At 41.7% G+C, this 18,933-nt stretch overlaps 1 protein-coding gene across 6 annotated transcripts in view; it reads right to left on the bottom strand.

Moving 5' to 3' along the window:
- CAMTA1 (calmodulin binding transcription activator 1) overlaps positions 1–18,933 on the bottom strand; it is a 1,324,131-nt gene that overhangs the window by 838,950 nt on the left and 466,248 nt on the right. For all 6 annotated transcript variants that reach the window (XM_083162948.1, XM_083162947.1, XM_083162949.1 and 3 more), the window contains exon 4: positions 6,506–6,641. In XM_083162948.1, the coding sequence (XP_083019074.1) occupies positions 6,506–6,641 (136 nt within the window). The remainder of the gene's footprint in view (positions 1–6,505; positions 6,642–18,933) is intronic.

Genomic DNA, 18,933 nt, shown 5'->3' on the forward strand with positions numbered 1-18,933 from the left:
GCAAAATGCTTGTTCTTCATTTCATTATATTAAAATATTTACATGGAAGGAAATGCAATTTTTTTTTATATCTACAGCAGTATTTTTGAGATTTTTTATTACAACTTTTTTAAGTTAAAATAAAAACATAAAAATATCATCAAGTAAAAACAATTATCAGGAATATATTTGCAGAGCACTAACCATTTATAAAAAGCTTAAAACTGTCAACCATGGAGGGATTTAACACTAGCGTGCTACTGAACATTTCTCATGGGAATCCTTAGCAATACTTTATAATTTCTCATTCAGACATAATTTATTAATATGCAGCATGCCACCCTGCTATGGAAGTTGAGTGGATTTCAATCAGATTTGCAGTTGAACATAAATAAGATAAATACAAATATTACAACATCTAAATAAAACATATCAGGCTTAATAAAATATATTAAGCGTTTTGTATGTCAAGCAGTCGACTTGTCCAATTACAAAGTACAGTTTTACAGGTCTATGTACTAAGACTAGGGATAAAGGGGGTTATTCTGGTTGAATCGGAAGGCTGTGAATTCGCAGCCTTGCGAGTCCACCAAACACTGCTGTGCGAATGGTGGCATGGACGCCACTTATTCGCAGTGTGTGTGTTCGCTAGCACTGGCTGTTTTACATAAACATCCATTTGCAGCCTGTGGGGGAACACCCAAATTATTTGATGGTTGCCGACCATCAAATTATGTGGAATCAAAGTCACCGGCAATTACCATGGGAACGCCCATGAAACGCTGGGCGTTCCCATGAGCAGGTACCCCTGCCAGCAAACCCCCGCCCTCAAGGTTGGTTGCGTGCACCCGGCAAACAATCTGCAAAAATGTGCATGTGCACTGCACAAACATTGTTCTAGCATGCAAATTGGAATGCGAGCCTATGGACCAGAAAAAGGTCCAAAGTTCCAACGAGCCAGCTCCTAATTGTCATTATTCCAACACAACCTGTAATATGACAGTTGGGAGCTGATTGGTTGCTACTTTATCTCTGTCCAATGGCTGATTGGGTGCATCTGATTGTGAGAAGTCCCCAGTAGTTTTGCTAGGAGGTGGTGGTGACCAGAGGCAGCAATGGAGGGGAGGGGGGGGGATGGGTACAAAATATCTCTGTCTACTGGGATTGGTGGTAGAAGACAGTGTTGGACATTAAGGGCCCACAGGAGGAATAAAGGCAGCGGGTCCAGCTGTGACGTCATGTCACTAAATGATGTCATGACTCGATGTGACATTATGATGCAAAGTGATGTCATAATGCAACGTCATGCCCACCAGCCCACATGGCTCCCATGGGAGCGGAGCAGAAATCAGCCTGCAGCCGCCAGGTTAGTCAATAGCTGATGACTTCCCACGGCGCTTACCTGTTCGCTAGGCTGAGTATTCCCAGCCTAGAAAAAAGGTCTGAATCAGACCCTTTATCTCTCTCCAAGGGTTACTACATAGACCCCTTTATCTCTCCCCCTATTCTCACTTTCCAAGGCTTAGTGAATCTCCCGCCTGATGTTTAAAACTATAAATCCCGTCCAAAAATAAAAATACTCATAGCACAAAAATACAATAAGTTTGATCTGAAAACATTTTATCACCTGTGATATATATAATGTATCAGCCATAAATATATATATATATTTATTATGTATCTGTGTCAGTAACCCCCTGACAAAAGAAATCGCAAACACAAAACAGGTCTTTCCTTTTTTTAAAAGAACATATACAGTACCTGGTTATTTAATAACCTGGAGAGGAGAGGAAGAGAAACCTCTGGCTCATTATATAGTCTACCTAAGATTGTTATTTTCCAATGTACATTAATAAAATAAAGATTGGCAGGACAAGAGATGTAGCCCGGGGCTGTGTTCTAGGACGACCGCACATCACGGCGTTCATGAAAGACACCCCCGCAGCAGGAGTCCCGATTTGAAAAGCAGACGTAAGAACAATAATTGTATCAATTTATCATGAATCTATGGCTATATATATATATATATATATATATATATATATATATATATATATATATGTAAACAGATATACGGTATATATATATATATATATATATATATATATACTGTATAGAAATAAGTGCATGGTAGTATCTGTATCACCCCCTTTACATTGCATCACCACGTGAGCATACTGCTCATCATTTATATATAAAGAAGAGTTTGTAAATCAAAGCCGCTGTTACCTGCATAAGTCATTCTGACGCAACACAGCGGGACTCGACACACATTCTTCAGGCTTCAACTTTGGTGCAACATAGCATAACACGTCTATAAATTCTGTTCCTTAGAACACAATGCTATCATCAGTTACAGGACAAAGCATAAAGCCTGTACCACTGCTACGGGGAATTGCGACAAAAAGGTGAACGGTGGGTTTGAAAATATACATTTGTATTTGGCTGATTCGGAGATGGAAGCAGGCAGAAATGTAGGCTATAACTGCAGATTGAGCAGTGGCGTAACCACTCGGCCAGTCTTGTCTGCGGTCCCGGCGCTCCTCAAACTCCTACTAATGAAAAGTCATCCTCACAAAATGGCTTCCCCTAAAAGCAGACCATTTTTAAGGATGCTAGAGGAGGCCACTGCTTCCTCTAGCATACTCAAAAACAGTCTGCTGTATGAGGGCAGCCATTTTGTGACAGTCAGTTTTCATTAGCAGCAGGATCCAGGTAGAGAGTCGGGACCGCAGACAAGTAAATCTGTGGGTCCTGGCCACAGACTCAGCAGATCCCAGCAGGTCCTGGCATGCGGCAGTGGCCCAACAATAGTACCGCAGACCCCCGCAGACCCCACTTTCTCAGCGTCACCATGGGGTCTGTAGGGCTATTGTTACGCCACTGAGAATGAGAATCTATGAACAAGCGAGTGTCAGACTTGGGCGTGTCGTGACAAGGGGTGAATCATTACCTGTCTGACCGTTGTGGGATGGGGTAGGGTTTGCAGCCGCCTAATCTCCTGGGATTTGATGACTGGATCCACTTACTTTATATGGAGATCTTCTCAACCCAGCACCTGCTGCTGTGTGATGGGCTGCAGGGTGGCCATGGAGGTGCTTAAAGTACTATTATTTATGTATGTTATTGTAAGGGTACATAGCCACGCATCTTAGAAATTAGGCCATGCCCCCTGAAAAGAACCTGGGCCTGGCCATGCTCAGGGTGGGGCAATGGGGGTGGTTCTTAAGTCTGTGGCGGTACTTAACTCCAGGCTGTCTCTCTCTCTGCTATTGCAGATAAACTGGCGGTCTCAGAGGGAGAAAACACATACCCCTGGGACTGACTGCCAGTGGTTTATAGGGGAGTGCTTCCTACTCTAAGTCACTGCCAAAGCTAGACTGTCTCCCAGGTGGTATACATTACTGGGGGCTGTGCAAAAAGATTTAGATTTGGTTGCAGTGTTTCCAAACTCAATCTAAACTGCAGTGACAAAATAAAGCAGCCAGTATTTGTGGACATTCAGAAAGTATTTGCACCCCCTGCATTGCAACATGGTTTGTTCCAAATACAATATCACTGCTTTTTTCCCCCACCTGCTCCCCAATCAGAACCAGCCCCATTGTGAGGACTACTAGGGTTAATTAGGGTACGGATTGTGAACTGTGCACCTTATACAAAATGGCAGCACACACTAAACAGTAAATTAAATAACTTTAGCACACAAAAGACCCAATGATGTTAACCCAGTGGGCAATTATTATACAGCCTTTTCCATTCTAAAGCAATGCTGCCAATATATTCATGAACCCCTTCTAAAATATATATACTGTATATACATACACACCATATGTAATATCACATCATTACAAGGCATTGCATTCATCAGCAGAACAGCGGATTGCCCTAATTATTTTCTTCTTTAGATCAGATGGTACCATAGATTTTTATTTCAGCCTTATTCTATATAATCCCACTGTATATTTTTGACCCTTTTGAAGTCCCAATATTGACTCAGCAGTTGATGACTCAGTAGGTGAAGAAGAATGAAGTGGACCAGTGGATAAATTGCCCATAGCAACCCATAGCAACCAGTCCGCATACATATATAAATATATGGAGGGATCCCCTATCTGCGCTCAGATTGATTAGAGCAGCACCTCTGAAGGATCCTCTGTTAGACAGGATCCGAGAAACAGATATGAAAGAAAAAGTGGGGTTTCAGAGGGCGCTGAGACAGTGAAACAACCTCAATTCACATATATCATTTAATACATAAAATGAATAAAAATGTATAATCACATAAAAAACACCTTTCAAGGTGTGGCCGTATACACAAAATGATTTTACAAGTGCATAACAGGTAAATACGATAGTATCTCTGGTGACTTCATCAGGGGCAGGTGCTTACTGCATGACTCTGTCTCTGTTGCGGAGTCATGCAGTAAGCACCTTCCCTCTGAACTTACAATTTGGAGGGCATTACACAGCTGAGCCTGAAGAAAATCACGGTTATGCTTTTTTGGATGCCACATATCTGGATTATATTGAAAATATGTGTCTGGTTGTCATAATTGGATATACCATAGTTGTATCAGTTATATTGTTGCCACTGATGAAGTCATGGTTATGACGAAACGTGTTGGGCTTTCCATTCAGACCGAATCTATCAACTCACCAGAGATACTATCGTAATTACCTGTTATGCACTTGTAAAAACATTTTGTGTATACGGCCACACCTTGAAAGGTGTTTTTTACGTGATTATACATTTTTATTCATTTTATGTATTAAATAATATATGTGAATTGAAGTTGTTTCACTGTCTCAGCGCCCTTTGAAACCCCGCTTTTTCTATTTTATATATATATATATATATATATATATATATATATATATATAGCGTGGTGTGTGGCGGCACTCTTTGGTTTTATGAAGATGAAAAAAACACCTGACACAGGTCTGTTCTGTCCAACGTTTCAATCCGAAGATTTTTATCATGAACATATAAATATAAGGCTAATTACTCCTCACCTTTAGGAGGTGAAGTACAGCCACTGACCACAACAGGCCACTTGACAGGCCAAATTACTATTATTACTCTGCGTGCTAAATCTATATATATATATATATATATATATATATATATATATATATATATATATATATATATATATATATATATATATATATATATATATATATATACAGGTCAAGTCTCCCATATCCGATCTCTTATCCAAAATATTCCAAAAACCGTGTTTTTTTTAATATATATATATTTCAGAATTTTTATTTTTATTTCCCCCCTTTTTTCATACTTACCAAGTCCCTTGATGTCCACTGCGGCCTTCAGGATCTTCTTAAGCGTCTTCAGTGGTCCCAAGAGTGCATTGCGTGAGTGCGCCGGTGATGTCTTCGGCGCCCCTGCAAACTTGCGCAATGCACCCCTGGAACCGCTGAAGAAGATCCTGAAGGCTGCTGTGGATGCCAGGGGACCAGGTAAGTATGTTAAAAAAAATCCCAAAAAATTAAAAAATCCCTTATCTGAAATGCTTGGGGTCCCGAGCATTTCGGATAAGGGATACTCAACCTGTATATATAAAAGGCTAGCTACTCCTCACCTCTATAAGGTGAAGTACCACCAGTGACAATGAGAGGCCACTCGACAGACCAAATCACTCCTTTGTGTGCTAAAGGATGTTATAACAGAAAGTGAAAACTATTTTTGCAGGGACACTAATCTGTTTCAAACTTGCTGGATATGAAGAGGGAGCTGTGAAGACAGATATTGAAGATAGGAGCAGATACGGACTGTGGGTGGGTTTGAGAGTTTGTGGGATAAAACTGCCACAGCTCAAATTGAAAGTAAAAACTGTCACAGCTCAAAGTGAAACTACATTGCAGAAGCCATCATTTAGATGGCCTTTTAACTAGTTTAATATAATGTGCTTGATAAATGTTATTTCAATGCTGCTATGGGCAACTTTTTCCATTGGCCCACTTCTCCACTCTTCTCACTGATTGATACATTATACTCTAAGTATCAATAAGCTAATTAAAACAGAAACATGTTCACTTTCAATGGTCCATTCTTACAGATCTCCACTCCCACCAGGACCCTGTAAGCCATGAGGGACCCAAATGAATTAAACTTTTTTCGACAATTTGGTAAGAATTGATAGATGGAATTGTGGGCAACTCTGAATGAGGTTCCCTGTCTTCTTCCAGTACATGTGGTTGGTAGGTTTAAAGTTAAGGGCTATAAGTTTAGATAGCAGATATATTACAGTAATGTATCCTATTTCCCCATAGATGAAGGGTACGACCAATGGTGGGGTACAAACAGATTACTTATAAACAGTAAATATTTACAACTGTTATCTTCAGGTAACACAAAGTAAGAACCGCCTTTGATGGATTTCAAACCAGCTTTAAAATATATTTCCTTGATCAAACAGCCAGTTAAATAAAAGCCACCAACTGATAATTTATAGAACATCACCTATAGACTAACAGAAACACAGCCAAAATATCTGAAAGCTACCTCCACTCCTTGGACCTTGAGTTTCATGTGATCTTCTCGCGTCGTTTTCCCATCTTTTCGCTTTTTCCAGCAATATCCATCTTTCCGGTATTTCACCTTCTTCCGATTGTACAATATCATGGAACCATTTTGTGGCCTGCAAGCAAAACAGAACATTATTAAGTAACAAATCTGTAACCGGAATGTAAGAAAAAAATATATGTTGAAGAAATTTATGATGAAAGGCAGCGGGGTCTGGGAGAAGTCAGTACAGGAAAGCAATATCCTACATTTAGCAACGTATAATTTTTTACTTTTTATTGCCAGAAGCTGGATCTCTTTAGATGGTTTATGACCTGCAAACATTTACTCGTGGATTTTGTGGCTAATGAATTAAATGTGTCAATGATAGGTATAAAGGAAGATCTTATAAGTAAGAAGTGCTCTTTCGCAGGTGATATATGGCGCTTGGGGATTTGCAGCATTGTGAAAAACTACAGAACCCTTGAGGAAGGAGACGTCTATGGTAAATATTGTTTTGGACAGGAACGTTTGTTTCATCTCCTGCCAAAAACGCAGGTCAGGCTTACAGATTTTCATACAGCCGGATCATTTAAGGAATAAAGAACATTTGAAATATTCATATCGGCCATTTGGCACGCCAACTGAACTTTGATGGTGCTTGGCTTGGTCCGCAAACCAAAGTCATACTTACTATGACATATCCCAAAGTAGTAGGGGTAGTATGGTATTTTCCTAGAAAATTAAGTAGTTATGGGTAATAGCAATTAAAATTGTAACCAATTAAATTGTACACTAGAATTTGCCCCAGGTATCAATAACGACTTTGGTGTTCCTTCTTTTATATCTGGCATCAGCTCCCTGAAGTCTCTTTTTTCTCTTTCCAGAGACTTAATGGGGGGTATTCAATTTGTGCTGCCTCTAATTGTCGAATTCGTGTCCGATTCTAATAAGAAATCAGCCATTTCTGACAAAACATGGCCGTTACGATACTCGACAGTCGGAACATTTAATACCGATTGTCCTGTTACAGTTGGAATGGGTCAAAAACGGCCACGAATCCAACTGTCGGGAACGTCCCGACAGTCAGATTCAGAATTGAACACTGTTTTTCTCCTCCCCCTTTTCTCTCAGTAGCTTAGCAAGCATGTTTAATGTAGCCATTTAAAAATTCTGTGCCTTGGGCTGACCCTGCGTGGCCGTGATTGCAAAAACACATAGGTCTGGGAACTTATCCTGGATCTTAAGTCTTTTTTGCATAAAAATGGGAACTTTTTTTGTATCAGAAAAACTGGTTTTAATTAAACTTCTCCCCCCCCCCCCCCCCCCAAAAAAAATAAAAAAATCCCCCAAATTTTGTAAATGTGTGCACATTTCTTGGGGCATTATTGATTCCTCCATAAGGGGGGTATTCAATTAGGTGCCGGATTTTTCATACAGTCAAATAATCATCACTTAAAAGTTTTTACATTTACATTCAAACTATTCAATTAAAGTGCCTTCTTTTTTTCAAATAAATACGTGGATCAGTGAATCAGTCACCGTTTTGTCAAAACTCTAGCTGTTTTCAAATAATTTTTAGACATGATTTGACAGTGCACTATCGAGTGTGAAAAATACATCCACAATTGAATAGGAAAGGTTTTTTTTTGGCTAGATGAAATAAAAAGAAATTAGTTAAATTCCCCCATTAGTCTTTAAAAAGTTTGAACATTTGTAGCTACATTACTAAATGAATTACTACTTTGTAATTTTTTAAACCAATTGAGGATTTCTAACTATATATTACTGACAAAAAACACCAAACTACTCTACAAACTTTGATCATGCCACAAATCAAAATGTTTTAAGATTGTCAATAGACAAAATAAAAAAATGGTCTCCAAAATTTCCATTAGACTGACTACAACTTAAAACTTGTAACTCTCTCCCTCAGAACCTAAAATGTATCATTCGGGCAATGCCTGGGTCACTCATGCTAGTTTCTAACTTATTTTGAACGGAAACAAAAGAACCATTGGTACTTGTGAGTTATCTGGGCGTCCGATTTTTTGATTGTATGCCTTAAGTTAAGGCATACAATCAGATGCGATGCGATGCGATATCGCATCGCATCGCATCACATGCGACCATCGGATGCGATGACCCGATTTTTCCATAGGAATCAATGTTAAAATGGACTGAGTCCATTTTAACATGGAATTCAATGGAAAAAGGGGTCCTTTTCATACCCCTACTATCCAAGTGGGCATGGAGTTGGATATAAACCTGTGGCGAGCGTAGCGAGCCACCGAGCCCGAAGCGTGGCGAGCGAAGCGAGCCCCGCGAGGGGACGGTATTCCGTGTCCCCTCGCGGGGCTCGCTACGCTCGCCACGCTTCGGGCTCGGTGGCTCGCTACGCTCGCCACAGGTTTATATCCAACTCCATGCCCACTTGGATAGTAGGGGTATGAAAAGGACCCCTTTTTCCCATTGAATTCCATGTTAAAATGGACTCAGTCCATTTTAACATTGATTCCTATGGAAAAATCGGGTCATCGCATCGCATCGCATCCGATGGTCGCATGCGATGCGATGCGATGTCCCGATCCGACCCGATTTAAAAATCGGACGCCCGGATAACTCACAAGTACCGAACCATTCATCTTCCAAAGCAATCGTTCCTGTGCTGAGATATATTGAGCGGATAACTAAGTACAGAACCATATGCTAAACAGAAGCCGTTCCTTTTGGAGTGATATAAAAACACGTGAATAGAGAGATGCCACAAGTCCCACAGAGACAGAAATACGCATTTGCAAAAATTTACAGTGCTCTGTTAGTCACAGTAATTGGCTTTCAGAACACAAGAACAGGAAGAAATATAACAACACAATGCATAAACAGAAGCAGCAGTCATAAAAAACTTTCATACAAAGTGTTAGTCTGGCGATATTTCATTGGAAACTCTCCCCAGCGACATTAGCAAAATTATAACAAGGAACAAAGTTGTAATGCACGATGCTAAGACTGGCAATCAGCGCAAGAGAAGCATGTGTGCTCCCGGTAGCTGGGACGTTACACTTACATACAAATCACTTCTGGATGAAATTTTCATACAACTTTTCTTGCTGAATAAACTAAGAGTTTCTCCTGTCACAGAGCCATTGTGTTTAAATGTTACTCTTAGAATTGGAATACTATTCAACGGGATGCATTCGAAATACTGATCCTGGAATCTCCACACTGGTCAGAAGAACGGCATAGGAACTCCGACACCACTCACAATGTTGGTGCTAGATTGGGAGACACGCATTATGTCTACACCTACTAGGTCTACATGCATTAGGTTGGCCAATAAAGGTCAATATGGCTTCGGTTGACACATGCAAAAGGTAGACGTGGCTAAGGTCAGGGTAGGGTTAGATTTAGGCAGTGTTAGGCTGTGTCAGGCTAGCAACGGAAGGTGCAATGGTTAGCATTACTGTCTCACACCACTAAGGTCATGGGTTTGATTCCCACCATGGTCCTAACTGGGTGGAGTTTGTATATTCTCCCCGTGCCCGAGTGGGTTTTCTCTGGGTAATCTGGTTTCCTCCCACAATCCAAAAATATACTGGTAGGTTAATTGACGCCCAACAAAAATGAACCCTAGAATGTCTCTGTGTACATGTGGTGGGGAATTTAGTTTGTAAGCTCCACTGGGGCAGAGACTGATGGGAATGTTCAACTATTCTATGTGTGCGCTATTTAAATAACCGTTGATAAATAAATGCCCATTGGAGATATCAGGGAGTGGGAGAAGCACGATCTGCTCTCTCCTCTCAGAAAGATGGTGTCAGCGGCAGCAAGGGAAAGAAGAGGAGGCCGCAGAGGTGAGTAGACATGCTGTATATTGCACTACAACGGGGGGGACCCCACAAAGTTATAGTCCTTGGGCCCCCACTAGCCTTGATCCGGCCCTGTCTAGGCCGACATATTAGTTCCTGGGTTTACATCAGAACGATTTAATGAAGGACATAAAGATCACTATTAAGTCCTTCATTAGCATACACCAGGTCACATGCGATATCGCCCCCGGGGGATGTACAGTACGGCCAACGTTGCTTAAGGCCACAGGCACCCGAATATCCGTCATACAAAACAATATGTCTGATATGTCATTTTTATTTGGTCAGAAAGACGTATCGGACCAATATTATCTCATCCAGCTTTAGGGGGTAATACTAATTGCCATGTTGCAGGCTGTATTCGAAAAGTTACAGTTAGGAGCTTAATCGCTGGTACTTTATGTCTCTTCATTATATCACTCTCCAAGGCTTAATACATCTGACCCCATATCTCCTTCACTGGTACATATGGTTTTGACCCACAAAGACACAAAATGGCAAGGATGTGTTGGCGGGACTTGTTGACAGTACGCCATAACTTCATCATGATATTCTATTTTCTTTTTAGTCTTTTTTTTAATTTAGGGTTTATTCATAACAAATAAATTGGGATGCAACCATACACGCTAGCTTTTTGACTTATTTATCATAATAATGTTCACTCTGCACTTATATGTGCAATGAAAAATAATTAGAGGGGATTTTAGTAATGAGCAACTGAATAAATATCTACCTGGAGACCTAATGCCCATTGACACTGCCAGATCACAAGGTGAAATCCATTCCTGTCATATACCTTCCAGCTATAGAGTCTGGTAGAATGAAATACACGAGCGTGCAGTGTAAAGTGCCAATAAAATTGCTTTGCATCTGTGCCAATTACAGGTCCCAAAATGAGACTGCCCTGGCACTTCAGACAGGCAGCGCTCCTGCCAACCGCCACATTTGCATGATGACTGCTTCTGGTACCTGGTGTCATTTCGCATCCACAGGACGTGACATTTAGGATTGCATTTGTCTCATACCTGCTGAGATCCATTCCACCACCCAGTAAGCATATTGATCGTCAGTCATGCATCTTGCAGGAAGCCATTAGACCTGTTTCATCTGAAAGTGTTCTTCCCTGTCACCGGTGTGTCATAACAAGTGAATATACCGTGCCTGAGGGCTTGGTACCAATTTGTATGTTCTTTTTAATTGGGACACCTTTTTTTCTGGGTAAAAAGTTTTCAAACATTTTAGCTGATTAATTAATACACTTGAAATACCACAAACTAAGTATAAGCATCCATTTTGTGAGCTGAAACAATATGGCTGAGAATACTTTTGACAAGGTTGCTAAGCAATGGGGACAGTGCCATGGTGGCCATTTTGTGAGCAGGAAGTCTATGCTTTCCACATGCTAAGCACATGTGAGAGTGCCGTGGCATCCATTTTATAAGCAGGATGACTATTATTACCACATTGCTAAGCATCAAGGTAAATGAAACAGCAGCCATTTTGTGTGCTGGGACAGTATAGAAGAGAGTGTGGCCTTATCCATTTTCATGGGACCTTCGACTTAATTTAGTTTACAAAATAGCTGCATCCAAAGTGTGTTTTATAATAGTATGGTGGCTGAACCGCTACAACATTTCCAAAGATCTGCTTTACATTTTTCTCCCTGCCCGTACTGCATGTAATATTTGTTTTTGTGCTGATATATTATTCATGCTACTTTGCATGAATAATATTGGTTAATACACGCTTATTTATTATAATGACGATAGGCTGGATATAGGCTAACCAAATTGCAGGCGTAAGTTGCAACTGCAGTATTGCAAGAATTGTGCATGTCGGCCCCACTGTCAACTTACACCTATTTATTTTTAACACTTGTACATTTCAGAAAAATAGCACATCCAATTTTAGTGACTTGTTGTTGTTATGGAGTGACATAGTGGAGGCAGGTACTGTATGCCTTGTTCCTGGGGACATCTCTGTTGTACAAATCACAGGGAAAATGGCTGCGGTGCCATTTTCCCGGTGAGTTTTGTCTGCAGCACCGGCTCCCACGCAACTTTGGATGGGAACGTTTAATTATGTGGGTGCAAGCTGTGTGGCATGTGCCCCCTGGACCCAGATAATTGTCTGGGAAGAGCCAGGGGTTTTGCTGGTTCAGTTTGTTCTTCCATTTTTTCCTCAGGTCTCTCCCTTTCTTACACAATTTGTATCTTGACCCTCATCTGTCTATTTCTCGTATCAGCACTAGATATTATTATATAAATTATCTTTAGCACTTTTTAATTTTTATCTTTACTATTGCACTTTTTGAGGAGAACCCTGCACCTTCTGTTCTCTACAGCAGTGTTTCCTTAGGAAAACTATCAGGTGACGTTTTGCAGACCACAGGTGTATCACCAACTTCCACATTTTGAAGTTACCTTGGTGACATGGAACCATTTGGGGTCCTGACCACCGAACCTTAGAAACAATGTGTAATGTACATGGTGTTTTTTCTTCTGTATGTGGCCTGTGCTGCCCTGAGTGCCCTTTTTCTTCTTTTTAACCTTATGTAGACATTTTGCTTGTGTTGACCTTTTCTCTATGGACCAGAATCAGGTTTAGTCTGCTTCTCCCTTACACTAGAGTTCGTCCAGCACAGTCCTTCCCCACCATGTGATTTCAATATAGTTGCCATTGAATTGCAGAGATGCAAATGCATCGCCGATGCAATTGCATTTATGGTAGCTCTAACTATTGCACTTTCTATTTATGGTAGCGCCCTGCCTGAGCAGTCTGGCTGTGAAGGGAAGCACATGTGACATCATGCAGCCGCTGTGAACCACATCAAAAACAGTCCAGATATGCCTGCATTGTCCAGACTATGCAGCCCTTACACTATGTGGTCACCCAGACTATGGTTGCATTGCGTCCGCATTTTGAGCCTTCATGCATGTGTGCTGCGGTGAAGTGCGGAAATTGCCAAATAGAGATTTTTGCACTTATGGGGTTCAAGCAGAATCAGGTCCTATGTCGACAATTTTGCACTGTCTACCTATAAATTGTTGTACCACCGCCTCCCTGCCGCTCCCCGCACCCCCCCCCTAACCCTACCCATCTCCCTGAAGTGGAGACGGGCAGGGTTTCTGACATTTGCCGCCGAGTGAAGAGGACGTGTGAGCGTGCGAGATGCACGCGAGTCCCCGTCAGATGCAGCGCCTCTCCGTCAGCGATCGCCATCTCAGCTCATCTGTACTGTACTATTTTTATTTTGCCAAACCCTCATAAGAAATGCAACAAAATAAATAACATTCCAAAAAGATTAGACTGCACTAAACTACATTGAGAATCACTTTGTCCAAAATGGACAAAAGAGCCCGTAAAAGTTTATATTCAGGGGTATAGCAATGTAAACCTTATGGAATCTAATACAGAGGCGGTCATTTCCCGACACAATATATTCCAGTAAAAATGACATTTTCTTTAATACTCTGGTACATCAATGTAAATCTGACAGATAAAATGGGCCATTTGCAGCCAATGCTTCTTAGCAAGAGTATATTGAACAACAATTTCCTCTAAGGATTGGTTTTAGATTCATACAGTAAGTGATACAATCTAAACGTTACTTTCTGATACGATATAATAGCATCACATTCATGCGCAATATCACCAAAACCTTTAGTATTGCCAATTATTACAAAACATGCATTGTACCAATTTTCATGCACCCTATAAAGACTGCAAACCCTGATCACATCAGTTAGGGAAAAAAAAAGAAATGTGTTCACAGTAGAGTTAACCTAGAAGAAAAATTTAATTTAGGGGGAGAGGCCCTAAGCCTTGGGGCGAGAGAAAATGTATCAACTAATCAGCTCCTACCTGCCATTTTAAAGATGGTGTTTGATAATGTCAGTTAGGAGCTGGTTGGTTTTTTATCTCTTTCCACTTTATTGCATCTTATCACATTATTTTCATGTTCGTAGTTTGTCAAAATGTAACCATGACCTCTGTCTAAAACATTAGAGGGGCGATTCAGGTTGGCTTGCTAGGCAGTGAGCCCCTTAATGCAGCCCTGCCTGTGTGCCCCTCCTCTGCCGCTGAATCCCCTTTGCTATCATGCACAGGGACGTATGCCAACACATCTCGCAGGCAGCCGAAGGGGAGAGAAATGACTCAATGGTCACAGACCCTCGAATGATTTCCTTGAAGGCATTCACACAGCGGCCCTGCACATGCATATGAGGGCCCCTAATAATAATAATAATTATTATTATTTTTATTATGACTATTGTTGTTATTAAGCTATTTTAGCATTACAGAATACTGAACTAATTATCCGTCATAGACGAGGGCATGAAACCGGTTCTCATTCTGATTAAACTCAGATGCTTCAAGGCTTCAAGGTCACCTGCTTGCAAGTTTATTTCCCCCAGATCTTCTGGTAGGAGTGCTGTGATTTATTTTTCCCCGACCGACCTGCAGCCTGATCTTTCCTTTTTAGATTGTGCGCTTTATTGCTGAGCTTTAGATCGCTATAAAGTCTCTTGATTTCCTTTCCTCCCTCCCAAGGTAATTTTAGCATGATAAAATATCCCCCTATGGTTTCATCCCCTCATTGGTGCGAGGGAATAAACCACACAAGGTACGTTCTCCGCTCTTATCTATGACACACACTACAGAAACTGCCGGGAGTTACCAATGGAGAGGAACAGCAGGTCTGCGGAGATGGTAAAAACAGATTAGATGTACTGAGAATGCTTAATTACAAGACGTAATCCCGTCTGAGGGCTTTGTGCTGCAAGCCTTCGCTTCTGATGGAAACGGCGATGATGGGGGGGACACATTTGTTAGATTATCACAAATAGTCATTATCATCTTCATCAATTAAGTGTGACACAGGCAATGGAAGTAATTCTTATGTCTCCTAACAATCCCAGCCTTATATCCTCATCTCCGTATGCCCTGTCATTTACTTCTAACTAAGATCCATGGGAAGATCTTTCTCTGTTCTTCTCTTACTGAACATTCACAATTTGAACAGCGTCAGTGAAGGGATTCCAACAAAACGGAACCTGATTATATAACCCAGATTATTACTGTAACACTGGGCCTGCCCCATATCTGTTCGCTAGGCTGCATATACTTGCCGGTCACCCCACCAAACTACCATCCTCCTCCACGGCATCCCCTTGCTAGCATGAGAGGGGACGTGTACGAGAAAACATCTTGCCAACGGCATACAAACTCACATCCTTCGTGGGCTGAAATCAGCACGACAAAAGTGCCGGAGCAGGCAGCGGCGTAACTAAAATTTTGCTCCCCCCTGCCAAAACATTTGTGTCCCCCCCCCCCGGGGCTCCTCTCCATCCTGTTTCCCCAGCTTTCTCCATAATGGAAAAGCTGAAGCAGGATAGAGAAAGTAAGACCAGCAGACACTGCTGCTTCCCTTGGCCTGACGCATTCCAGGCCGCCCTAGCACGCCCATCCTGTACACAGTAGCCAATAGCTGGCTCTTTGTACAGTCAATTGAATCAGTGGGGGATTTGTCGTCTCTGCCATGGCCGCACCCGCGCTGCGGCTGACTCGCCTCCAGTACTCAGCCAGTGGGCAGCAGCAGACAGCAGCATGTCAGTGCGTCGACCAGGTGCCGGAGCCCACACAGACCCCACTGCCGCTTGCTCCCCAAAGCGGGAGCTGGGGCTGCCTTACAGTAGTTACGCCACTGGTCCGGAGCCCTAAAGGGCAGCAAGACCTTGTGTGCGAAACTTGACTGCCGTAAAGTGCAGCCACTGCTGCGATGACTCAAACTCATGAGATCATTGTAGCTAATTGGATTTTGTCTATGTCAATTAAATTACAGATTGTAATTAGGCATGTAATCATGCTTAGTTACCAATTTGTCTGTAAATGTCTACAGCTGACCATACACTAGTGTGATTTGGCCCCCTTTATCAGATTCCAATGCATTGGGTCAAGAAATCAGATGAAAAGTGTCAAATTGCATGTGTTTTTCCTCTGATTCCAATCCAATGGGAGTACCTTGCGCATCGGATCGGAGCCTGAGACTGCATGGGCTGCATTGTATATTTATCAGATCCGGCAAGTCTCGGTTGGGATTGCATACGATACATTGTATGCAAAAAGATGGCATACGGTGTATCACTGCGATCCTGCCACCCGGGAAGCAGCTGGAAAATTCAAGGATTGTATTGCGAGGGAGATCATATGGGGCATTAAATTCACCTTGCAACTATGTAATTTTGTATGTTTGAGACCTATATAGGGTGGTGTCATATAATCAAAGGATATTAATTAAAAATAACTGCAGCAAATTAGTTAAACTTAGTTTGATATGTCCCTTTAAATGTCTGCAGTATTTATAGTTGTGTTCTCAGTGGCTCTTTAGAGAGGTCACAATCTTTGCTTCCGTCTATGAGATATATGCCCTATTTATCTGACTTTCATCCAAATATATTTCCTTTTCCTTACTTGGTGAAATATGTTTGCAGAGGTTGCGAAACGCGTGTCTGTGTACATCTGTGCAGTCCAGTTTGGTATGCGGCTTCCATTCGCCACTGACCTTTTATCTGTGATTTATCATAAGCCCAGCGTGCAGCATCAGTCACATCAATCGTAAAACCTCTTTATATCATCACTGGCATCTTTTTAATTCCAAATAGAGCAACAGCACTGTATGTATTTACAGGAGAAAATATCTTGTCATTGCAGCTCACAGCAGAAAGTTTTCAGGTCGGCGTACATTTAAAATGACATCTTCGTCGCATGGGAAAATGGTCACGTTGGTTTCCCAGCAAATATGACTTGAAATGACTGTGAGTTTTCTCCTGGTTCTGAATGCATTTCCAGGGGTAGCGTTTGTCACAGCCGGAGTTTGGACACCTCAGCAAGGTAAGTTCAGATCCCTGTTGTCTTCCAGATACTGAACACTAAAGAATCATTAGCTGGGCAGTGGCGGCAAAAAAAGGTCATGTGGGCTTTGCGGAACGTCCCAGCTTGCAGAAATGCAGCACTTGACTGTCGATAAAGGATTATTTCCTAGGAAATTTGGGTTTTGACTAAAGTTCATGCCATTTAACACAAGAGAAACTCTTTAACCCTTTGAGTGCCAAGTGTATTTGTCAAAATAAGTGTGTAAATTGTCAAGCAAACATTTTTTGTTTGAATTTATATAACAAATGTGAGCAATGCTGGCATTTTAAGTGGCTATTTTACACATCACTCACAAAGTTGTTGGCACTTACATAGTTAAACAATACCAAAATTGCTATTAGCTATTTCAAAATGATTAACTAAAACTCTATCACAGCTATTTCTACTGCAAAACTAACAAAAACATTTTTTTTTAATATAACCATTTTGGTGGAATGAACAATCTCATAGTTCCTCTTGTAGGACCCCACTAAATTCCTAAATTTATAATTTACTAGTTTACCAGTTGATATTAGGGATATAGGGTTAATAGGGTCCGTGCAGGACAAGAATTTTTAAAACGGCAATCATTTAAAGGGCAAATGCAGCTTGGTCGCTCACCCCAAGTCCCGCACATCTGGCAACTCAAACTATATTACATTTACCCCATGGGTTTTAAAGTATTTGAAGTCAAGAAGAGACTAGGGGGGCTATTCCTTATCGGTGGCCAATCCCAGGCCCTTTCTTTTAATCTTGGGATTGAAAACTTTCAATCTCAGGTTTCCCAGGATTGGCCTCCTTACATGGTGCAGTGCTGGGAACTGCTTAAAGAAGCAGTCCTTTAGTGGGTGGGCAATGATAGGTGTAGAGGGCAGGCTAGGCGGATGCGGCAGGGAGAGGGGCAGGGCCGGTAAACGCTTCAGGGATGGGATGGTGGATACTGTGGAGATGGCGGATGGGGGCTGTCCTGTGTGTGCATGCACAGAGTAGCATCTAACATCACGTTTTCTGGACAGTGCATGACCCGAGTGCTGCTGGCTCTCAGTGCATTGCTACAGAATAAAAGGGATGAAAGGCACATGCCTATATCCCGGCGCATGCCTATATCCCGGGACTCCGCCACACACAGGACTGGCATCCTTATCGGTCTCTGATTAGGATTCAACAAATGGTGAGTTGCGATAGTGGGCATTTAACCACTGGATCAACTCTCTGGCTCGAGAACAGCTTCCCTGAAAAGCCACAGTCCCCGCAATCTCTAACATTAGCAGATATGACGCAATTAAGTCTGACGCACATGAATACGAATTGGCAGGCACAGACAAAAGTCTCCAATGGGATTCCTCTTCCCACCCAGCGTTCCTTACCATAGGAAGAAGTGGGGCACATGCCACTGCGTATCTAGAATTCAGGCAGGTGAAGTAAAATCCCAAAAAGTAGCCTGTTTTCAGTAAAAGCAGGACTGCAGCCTGGCGAAAACACCCATATTTCACCGAACCTGTGTGTTAACCCAACAAACGGGTTTTTGATCAGGTGATCCAAACAGATCAAAAAAACCATAGGGGTCGTTTTTTGCACCCATTGTTTTACCGGGGTGAAACTGGATTCCCTCCCTAAGTGTACACTGCACATCCGTTCTCTCCA

This window comes from Crinia signifera, chromosome 19 (genome assembly GCF_055691185.1).
Source record: "Crinia signifera chromosome 19, ASM5569118v1, whole genome shotgun sequence".
In the NCBI taxonomy this organism is placed as follows: domain Eukaryota; kingdom Metazoa; phylum Chordata; class Amphibia; order Anura; family Myobatrachidae; genus Crinia; species Crinia signifera.